General features: G+C 44.0%; 1 protein-coding gene across 1 annotated transcript in view; it reads right to left on the reverse strand.

Annotated features, from left to right (window-relative positions):
- The window catches only part of vapal (VAMP (vesicle-associated membrane protein)-associated protein A, like), an 86,227-nt gene extending 81,992 nt beyond the window's left edge, over positions 1 to 4,235 (reverse strand). Inside the window, exon 1 of the mRNA XM_073047222.1 lies at positions 4,103 to 4,235. Coding sequence (XP_072903323.1) covers positions 4,103 to 4,160 — 58 coding nt within the window. The 5' untranslated portion in view covers positions 4,161 to 4,235. The remainder of the gene's footprint in view (positions 1 to 4,102) is intronic.
- Positions 4,236 to 10,721: the final 6,486 nt, after the last annotated feature.

Here is a 10,721-nt window from a genome sequence, read left to right on the forward strand (position 1 = left end):
AGGTGAGAACCACGGACAGATTAAAAATGTCTGCAATTACATCCACCAGCTGATCTGCATAATATCCAAGGACACAAACAGGTACACCATCTAGGCCAGATGCTTTGTGTGGGTTGACTTTTTAGAAGACTGAGCTTGCATCTGCAGCAGTGACTGTGGGTTCAGTGCACTGAAGGTTATCCAGGTGGGAGGTTATACATCCAACTCCCTTCTGTTAAAAATTTGCATAGAATGTGTTAAGTTCATCAGGAAGGGATGTGCTGTTATCAGTAATGCTGACCAACTTTGTTTTGTGTCCACTATAGCAAATAAACCCTGCCACCATTAATGGCTGGTCTGGCCTCAATTTAGGTCTGATACAATCTCTTGGTATCTTTGATACCTCCTTGCTCCTTTGATCAAACTGCTCAGTATCATTCCTAACATTAGAGACACAGGAGACAGCAGATGTTGATGCAGGGCTTCAACCTGCAATGTCGAGAACACACACACACACACACACAGATGCTGTTCAAACTGCCTAGTTCCTCCAGCAAATTACCTTTGGCATTTATCTTGATCCCTCTTCTTTTCTTGGTCAGCCTACATATGTACAATATATCAGATTTTATCATCAAAATAATGAGGATATCAATCTCACTAACTTATGCATCCCAAGAATAAATGCACAGCTTAAATGCAAATATAAACCAGTTGCTGTTAAGATTTACACCACTCCATCACTTTGCAAACCTCCCTCACACTGACATGCCTTGAATAATCTGAAGCATTTCCATTACAGATGTGCTGTAGAAAGTAATATTGCTATTACAACCAACAGTACAATTTTAATAATACTAATTGATCATTAATGTTAAACACAATCTCATACAGAAATTTTTACAGGTGGATTTTCATTCTTTCAACAACTGGATACTGAAGTTTTGAAAACTTAAGTTTCTACACTTTGAATCCAACCTTAAGTACCCGATTTAACATTGAACTTATCCACTAATATACATTTATCAGTCCAGCTACTATTATTTTCAAGGCTTCAATTTACAAGATAGAAAATGTGAGTAATTCAATTAGGCATACAAAATAAATGAACTATTTGAGACTGAATGCAAAATAATCATGTTCAAAGTGACAAAATTACTAGAAACTAGCAGTTAGGAATGCAAGTAACAAGTAAGCCTTTACTATCCCAATGCACCATTGTAATGAAATGATCTCTACGGATTGCAAGCAAAGATTTTCACTGGACCTGTGATAATAAACCACTTTATCACAAGTGGATTTAAATACACGAGTAAAAGTATGTAGAGCCTTGGAGACATCAACCGAGAGTACTGTCTAGTTTCTGCCTTATTAAAAAGACTCTGCTTACTATGAATTCATTGTATTGATTCTAGAGATAGCAAGTCTGAAAGCTGAGTAGACTCGGCTTGTATTCTCTAAAATTTAGAAGGAAAAGCAACCTCATTAAAACATACAAAATTCTTACAGGATGAAGGTAGAGAATTTTCTCCTGGCTGGAGAGTATAGAACAAGGAGTCACAGTCTCAGATGATAGAATAAGCCATTTAAAACTGTGATGAAGCTAGGTTTCTTCATTCAAAGGGTGAATGTTGGAAACTCTACTCCAGAGGAATGTGGAGATTCAGTAATTGTGCTTATTTTAAATGAAGAATGAAAGATTTTTGGATAGCAAGAGAACTACACTGCACTTACTTCAAAATTCTAGAACTCCTTGCGAAATGGTTTTGCAAGGATTCGTTTCAGTGGCTGACAAAGACAGCTCAACAGACTCTCCACATTGCAAATACACCTTACAGGATGGCCCTAAGTGATGAGTAAAATCTTAACAGTGAGTTAAGATGCACTTTGCATTAGTACAAATATACACAGGTCTGTACAGTCAATTCCAAAGTTAAGAAGAGGGTATGGTTAACAGTTTCAGGAGTTAAGCTGAAGCAGAAGTGAAACAGCAGTGAGATGTGGGAAAAATGTTTTCAGTGACATGACAGTCAAATATTGAGTCCACTCCCAACATTTCCTGGATGAATTGCAATATTTTTAAAGATGAGGGAACCAAATCATCTTTCCTGTATCCTATATTATTCATATTCCTTATGAATGACAGCATCCAGAAACATAAGCTACATGAATGAACTATTCATAACTTTGACATCACATTCAATCCAATATCCTTTCAATCACAAGGATCATCTTTTGACATTTCTCTCACATTACTTACAACTACTGCTATGCCAAAAACTTCAAGCACCATTAGATTACTATGTTCCAGTCAGCCTCTAACCAACCTCCTGTCTTCTACTTCTTGGTATTAACTAATTCTTAATATCTATTCCCTGAATACGAGACATGCAGAGAGGCAGAAGGTTAGACTCCTGCATCAGGAGCTCCACCACTGCTGGAAACTGGGATGTAAGTTTTTATTTGTTTAAAATCACTCTCCAGAGTAAAGATTAAATGCAAAATGAAAGGCCCGCTTTATGAGAAGTTGACTGCTACAATTATCAAATTGTTTGGAAAAAATGTGATTTAAATCCATCACATACAAAGTCTGAGAATAAATTTAAGTCATAAACTGAAAACAGGGCAATTTCATAAGATAAATCCAAAAACAATAAACCTTAAATAGCAAGTGAAGCATAAATCTGTTTGTATCTTTCATACTGATATTTTTCTTATGTAAAATTTATGATGAAACACAGCCTCCTTCAGCGTATCTGCTTGCAAGTAAGCAGCACAATTTTAAAAGTCAAACCTCAAACCTTATCTGAAAATCGGTAATAAACTTGCAACAGTACAAAATGTGTGTATTCTTTGGAACGAAGCCTAGCGATATTGAGAAGAAACATAATCCACCTGGTGTCAAAGGGCATAGATTGCAGCTCAGTCGCGCTTCCAACAGCCTCGTTGGCACTTTGGGCGGAGCTAGGCATTACCATAGTATAGAGTCAATGAGACCACCACAGCAATATCTTATTAAGGCAGCCAAACAGAATGTGCAGTACTGAATTTCTCCTCATCAACTAGCCATAGCCCAATTTTGGCATCCAGTCATGAAAATAAATTTTTGACAAGACTATTTTTACCTTGACCCCTCGAAACCTCCCACAGCCTGTAACACAAACTGAGTCTTGCTTCAGCAAAGAACCTTACTCTATCAAATAAAATATACTTAAGTATATTAAGTATAATCGATTGTCTCAACAAATCCTATATATTTAGAATCGAAAAATAAAGAACAGTAATCGAAACCTGCGCCCAACTTCTATGGTGTTTGGAGTAAGTAGGACCCCCAAACTATATTAAAAACATTAAATGGGAGAAGAGACACCTTGTGCCAGAATGTATTAATTCTTAACCATGCAGCATTTCAGATTTTGTTGGAATTCCTTGAAATTTTCAAGTACGCAAGGCACGTTGCCATTTCAAGGTGGAAATAAGCCCCTCCCCTTCCACTACAGTGTTAAACAGAGATAGAGAGACCTGTTTGGAAATTAAATGTGGATATGTGTGCCTGTGGAACAAGATTTTAGTGGCAACGGTGTAAGCTATGAAGACTGGGGACCCCGCCTCTGCCTGGAGCCTGCAGACCCGCTTTCCGCATCAACCCACCCTCCCCCATCGCCGCTTTAAGTTCAAGCGAGCTGGGACAGGACACCAACCCCTCAGATATTTTTTTAAATCACCGTCTCACTCCACGCCGGGCGTGGTGTGCAGCGGCCCCTTTTCTACGAGAGGCCGAGGCACTGTGCGCGGCCTGAGCCGGGCTGTAGGTTCGCCTGGCCCAAAATGGCGGCTGCCGGCGGCCCTGAGTCAGAGCCGGCGGGGCCCACGCTCTGCGGGGCCGGGCCGGGGACCACGACAACGCCGCGCCCCTCCCTTACTCCGCCACTCCTGACAGCCAGGCATGCCACCCTCCCCTCCACCTACAATGGAGCCTGGTGTGGGAAAGAACCGGGAGTACAGCAGGGTAGAAAAAGGGCGGAAAGACAACTCAGCGCTGCCCGCTGAGTAAAATACATTTCACACAATTATTAATAATTGAAAATTAAATAAATAAAAGTCCAGCCGGGCAGGCTGTCACCTTTGAATTTGAGCTCGATAGGCGGATCTAGTATCAACACTTGCTCCAGTTTAGCCATGGTCGGCTCACAGGGACACCGAGTTGCTGCCTGATGGCGCCCGATGCTTATTTTATCCGATTTTTTTCCCACCCTCTTCCCCCTCCCCCCTCCCCACCCCCCGGCGCCGCTCCGTCTCACTCTCCGGCTCTGCAGGACGTCGACGTGCGCGCACTCTCGCCCGACCAGATCCCCGGAGCGCGCCGGCCTGCCCCGCGCCTGCCGGTCGCCGGAGCGAGCACGCTCCCGGTGGCCAGCCTTCGGGCGGCGGAAGGAGCGCCTCGCATCATCGGGGGTTGCAGGGAATCGCTCTGGAACCGCTGGAACTCTCCAGCAGAGGGTTCTGATTACAGGTCGGCGAGGATCTGAAAAATTAACTTTGTTTCAGCAGTAAAAGCAAAAAATAGGTCAGACAGAATCTGTGAAAAGAACGACTAAACAATCTGCCTGAAGAACTAACGGGGTCCAGCAAAATCAATGTGAGCAATGGGACTGTCAACGTTTCAGTCGAAATCCTGGCAACATCTATTCCTCATTGAAACATTTTCAAAACAGATTACCCCGGTTTACTGACGCGATGGACATATGAAAGTTTTTTTTACTGTACCTCAGTACATGTGACAATAACACAGTAAACCAATTTACCAATGTAACGTCAGAATACTCGCCACAGTACCTCTGTACTATAGCTCAGCATTTAATACCATCATTCCCACAATCCTGATTGAGAAGTTGCAGAAGCTGGACCTCTGTATCTCCCTCTGCAATTGAATCCTCGACTTCCTAACCAGAAGACCACAATCTGTGCGGATTGGTGATAACATCTCCTCCTTGCTGATGATCAACACTGGCGCACCTCAGGGTGTGTGCTTAGCCCACTGCTCTACTCTCTATATAACCATGATTGTGTGACTAGGCATAGCTCAAATACCATCTACAAATTTGTTGATGATGCAACCATTATTGGTAGAATCACAGGTGTTGACAAGAGGGCGTACAGGAGTGAGATATGCCAACTAGTGGAGTGGTGTCGCAGCAACAACCTGGCACTCAACGTCAGTAAGACAAAAGAGCTGATTGTGGACTTCAGGAAGGGAAAGATGAAGGAACACATACCAATCTTCATAGAGGGATCAGAAATGGAGAGAGTGAGCATTTTCAAGTTCCTGTGTGTCAAGATCTCTGAGGACTTAACCTGGTCCCAACATATTGATGCAGTTATAAAGAAAGCAAAACAATGTCTATACTTCATTTGGAGTTTGAAGTGATTTGGTATGTCAACAAATACACTCAAAAACTGCTATAGGTGTACTGTGGAGAGCATTCTGACAGGCTGCATCACTGTTTAGTATGGCAGGGGGGGCTACTGGACCAAAAGAAGCTGCAGAGGGTTGTAAATCTAGTCAGCTCTATCTTGGGTACTCACCTACAAAGTATGCAGGACAACTTCAGGGAGCGGTGTCTCAGAAAGGGAGCGTCCCTTATTAAGGACCTCCAGCCCCCGGGCATACCCTTTCTCACTGTTACCATCAGATTGTAGGTACAGAAGCCTGAAGGCACACACTCAGCGATTCAGGAACAGCTTCTTCCCCTCTGTCATCCAATTCCTAAATGGACATTGAACCCTTGGACACTACCTCACTTTTTTACTATACAGTATTCCTGCTTTTTGTACATTTTAATCTATTCAATATACATATATTACAATTTATTTATTTATTTATCTATCTATCTATTTATTATGTTTTTATTTTATTGTTTTCTTTCTTCTATAGTATGGATTGCATTGAACTGCTGCTGCTAAGTTAACAAATTTCATGTCACATGCCAGTGATAACAGGAATAAAGACAGTGAGCGTAGGAATAGAATGAGGTAGAGGATAAATATGTGGCTGAGGGATTGGAGCAGGGGGCAGGGTTTCAGGTTTCTGGATCATTGGGACCTCTTTTGGGGCAGGTGTGACCTGTACAAAAAGGACGGGTTTCACTTGAATCCCAGGGGGACCAATATCCTAGTGGAGAGGTTTGCTAAGGGTACTGGAGAGAGTTTAAACTAGAATTGTTGGGGGGTGGGCACCGAACTGAAGAGACTGGGGAAGAGGAGGTTGGCTCACAAATAGAGAAAGCTTGTAGACAGTGCGAGAGGGAGGATAGGCAGGTGTTAACGAAGGGACGCGCTCAGGCTGAAGATTTGAGATGTGTCTATTTTATTGCAAGAAGCATCATGAACAAAGCGGATGAACAGAGCGTGGATCAGTACTTGGAGATATGATGTGGTGGCCATTACAGAGACTTGGATGGCTCAGGGACATGAATGGTTACTTCAAGTGCTGGGTTTTAGATGTTTCAGAAAGGACATGGAGGGAGACAAAAAAGGTGGGGGCATGGCACTCTTGTTAAGAGATAGTGTCATGACTACAGAAAAGGTAGACGCTATGGACGGATTGTCTACGGAGTCTCTGGGTGGCGGTTAGGAACAGGAAGGGGTCAAAAACTTTACTGGGTGTTTTTTATAGGCCGCCTAATTGTAACAGGGATATCGAGGAGCAGATAGGGAAACAGATCCAGGAAAGGTGTAATAATAACAAAGTTGTTGTGATGGGAGATTTTAATTTCCCAAATATCGATTGGCATCTCCCTAGAGCAAGGGGTTTAAATGGGGTGGAGTTTGTTAGGTGTGTTCAGGAAGGTTTCTCAACACAATATGTAGATAAGCCTACAAGAGGAGAGGCAGGTTGATTAATAGGACTGGATTTTACAATCCCTAAAGTTTCTGCACTGCACTTGACTTGAGTGGAAGTAGTTCTTAAAGATGACCACTAGATTATGTTACTACCATTACAACACATCTTCAGTTGTGTACCTCAACATCACTGGGTGTTTCGGCCTTTTACCCTCAGCCGGGGCAGCCCACCACAGGCTGATCAGGCCTGGGTGTGTGTCACATGGTTAGTCTCTAGATGGTCACTTGGCCATCAGCATCCCTTCTTTTCAGCCACAACCTGTGACTGCTCATTTCAGCGGCATTAGCAAGTGCTTTGATTGCACCCTATGGGCCTGCCCCCTGACTCCTACTTCTCTCAGCAGCCTTACAGTGGAACTGGCTACAAAGCTGCTGCACCCCACCTCAACTGGGCACACTTTTACGTTCCAGCCTCACTCCTCTGCTTCAACTGCAAGGTTGTCATATCGCAGCCTTTTCCGTTCATAAGTCCCATAAACAGCATCCTCCCAGGGGACCGTCAGCTTAATGATAAACAATAGACAATAGGTGCAAAAGTAGACCATTCGGCCCTTCGAGCCTGCACCACCATTTTGAGTTCATGGCTGATCATCTACTATCAATACCCAGTTCCTGCCATGTCCCCATATCCCTTGATTCCCCTATCCATAAGATACCTATCTAGCTCCTTCTTGAAAGCATCCAGAAAATTGGCCTCCACTACCTTCCGAGGCAGTGCATTCCAGACCCCCATAACTCTCTGGGAGAAGAAGTTTTTCCTTTACTCTGTCCTAAATGACCTACCCCTTATTCTCAGACCATGCCCTCTGGTACTGGACTCTCCCAGCATCTGGAACATATTTCCTGCCTCTATCTTGTCCAATCCCTTAATAATCTTATATGTTTCAATCAGATCCCCTCTCAATCTCCTTAATTCCAGCATGTACAAGCCCAGTCTCTCTAACCTCTCTGCGTAAGACAGTCCAGACATCCCAGGAATTAACCTCGTGAATCTACGCTGCACTTCCTCTACAGCCAGGATGTCCTTCCTTAACCCTGGAGACCAAAACTGTACACAATACTCCAGGTGTGGTCTCACCAGGGCTCTGTACAAATGCAAGAGGATTTCCTTGCTCTTGCACTCAATTCCCTTTGTAATAAAGGCCAACATTCCATTAGCCTTCTTCACTGCCTGCTGCATTTGCTCATTCACCTTCAGTGACTGATGAACAAGGACACCTAGATCTCTTTGTATTTCTCCCTTACCTAACTCTACACCATTCAGATAATAATCTGCCTTCCTGTTCTTACTCCCAAAGTGGATAACCTCACACTTATTCACATTAAACGTCATCTGCCAAGTATCTGCCCACTCACCCAGCCTATTCAAGTCACCCTGAATTCTTCTAATATCCTCATCACATGTCACACTGCCACCCAGCTTAGTATCATCAGCAAACTTGCTGATGTTATTCTCAATGCCTTCATCTAAATCGTTGACGTAAATTGTAAATAGCTGTGGTCCCAATACTGAGCCCTGTGGCACCCCACTAGTCACCACCTGCCATTCCAAGAAACACCCATTCACCGCTACCCTTTGCTTTCTATCTGCCAACCAGTTTTCTATCCATGTCAATGTCTTCCCCCCGATGCCATGAGCTTTGATTTTACCCACCAATCTCCTATGTGGGATCTTTTCAAATGATAAAGACAGGAGTTGGACCAAAGGACCAGGTCAGGCCGCAGGTTGGTTGTTGCAATTTCAGATGAGAAGGTAAGTTTCCGGCCTAAATCGACACACATTTCCCCGTCCCTGGCTGCACTCAGTGGGCATGAGTTGTGAGGCAAGGGGTTAGCGCCTGGTTTCTCTCCTTCCCAGATGAAGGATAGTAGTTGTGGGACTGTTGTCTGGGCATTGAGAGGCCTGGCGTTGGTGGTTACTCTCTTACACTCAAGTTCAGCTGCCAAACACCTCAGCACTTGGTTGTGTCGCCAGGTGTATCTGCCTTGTATTAGGCTGGTCTTGCAACTAACCAAGATGTGCTTGAGGGATGCCAGAACTGCGCACAGAGGACAGGCTGGATCTTCTCCCAGCCAAAGATTTAGGTTTGTAGGAGAGGGCAGGACATCATATGTTGCTCTGATGATGAAGCTCAATCTATCTGGCTCCATGCTTCACAGCTCACTCCATGTGATTTTTCTCTGCACAACACCCTCCCACCTCATCCAGCAGTCTCGCTTGGCTTGGGATATTGCTTTGGCACATCTGGCTGCTGCTTCTTGGTGCGCACCTCCTCCACCACCAGGTGCCGGCGTTCAGTTGTAGTAGCCTTTTGCCAGGTAGGTTTCATTACTCCAAGGCCACAGCCTCCTCTGCCCTGTTGGACATAGCCCACTATGTCCCAGAGTCGGAGGGCGGCTTCTGGGTCCAGTACTGCTACAGCTGGGGTCCATTTCTTCCCTATTTCTAGAGCAGGAGCAACGCCTCTTACGATTGGGTCCCGAGATTTTTTGAGTGTCATTTCCAGCCTTGCTTTGGCACATTTGTGTTCCTCCACCAGGCTAGAAATTGGCAGAAAAAAAGGCTCCATTCCTGTAAAGTCCTGTGCTGCTAAGGCATCTCGGTAACCCAGCCACTTCCTCACATTTGAGTTCACCAGCCTCTCCAGCCAATTTGCATGAGACATAGTGACCTCATAGATGGTAATTGGCCACATAATTTGGGGCAGCAGTCCAATCTACAAGCACCAAAGCTCCAACCTCCCTGGGAGAGCCATGTTGTTGATTAGCTTGAGGACACTGATTGTATCCTGCCTTAGTTGTTCCACCTGCTCGGTGTCTCTGAGGTCTGCATTGTACCAACGTCCGAGGCTTTTGATGGGCTTCTCCAGGATAGTTGGTACTTGATTTGGTATTGGGAAATGAACCTGGTCAGGTGTCAGATCTCTCAGTGGGAGAGCATTTTGGAGATAGTGATCATAATTCTGTCCCCTTGACAATAGCATTGGAGAGACATAGGAACAGACAAGTTAGAAAAGCGGTTAATTGGAGTAAGGGGAATTATGAGGTTATCAGGCATGAAATTGGAGGCTTAAATTGGAAAAATGTTCTCAGGGAAAAGTATGGAAGAAATGTGGCAAATATTCAGAGGATATTTGTGTGGAGTTCTATATAGGTATGTTCCAATGAGAAGGGAAGTTATGGTAGGGTACAGGAACTGTGGTGTACAAAGGCTGTAATAAATCTAGTCAAGAAGAAAAGAAAAGCTTACAAAAGCTTCAGAGAGATAGGTGATGTTAGAGATCTAGAAGATTATAAGGCTAATAGAAAGGAGTTTAAGAAGGAAATTAGGAGAGCCAGAAGGGGCCATGAGAAAGCCTTGGTGGACAGGATTAAGGAAAACCCCAAGGCATTCTACAAGTATATGAAGAGCAAGAGGATAAGACGTGAAAGAATAGGACCTATCAAGTGTGACAGTGGGAAAGTGTGTATGGAACCAGAGGAAATAGCAGAGGTACTTAATGAATACTTCAGTATTCACTGTGGAAAAGGATCTTGGTGATTGTAGTGATGACTTTCAGCATACTGAAAAGCTTGAACATATAGATATTAAGAAAGAGGATGTGCTGGAGCTTTTGGAAAGCATCAAGTTGGATAAGTCCCCGGGATCGGATGAGATGTACCCCAGGCTATTGAGGGAGGTGAGGGAGGAGATCACTGAGCCTCTGGCGATGATCTTTGCATCATCAATGGGGATGGGAGAGGTTCTGGAGGCTTGGACGGTTGCGGATGTTGTTCCCTTATTCAAGAAAGGGAGTAGAGATAGCCCAGGAAATTATAGACCAATGAGTCTTACCTCA

Source organism: Hemitrygon akajei, chromosome 1 (genome assembly GCF_048418815.1).
Source record: "Hemitrygon akajei chromosome 1, sHemAka1.3, whole genome shotgun sequence".
Taxonomy (NCBI): Eukaryota; Metazoa; Chordata; class Chondrichthyes; order Myliobatiformes; family Dasyatidae; genus Hemitrygon; species Hemitrygon akajei.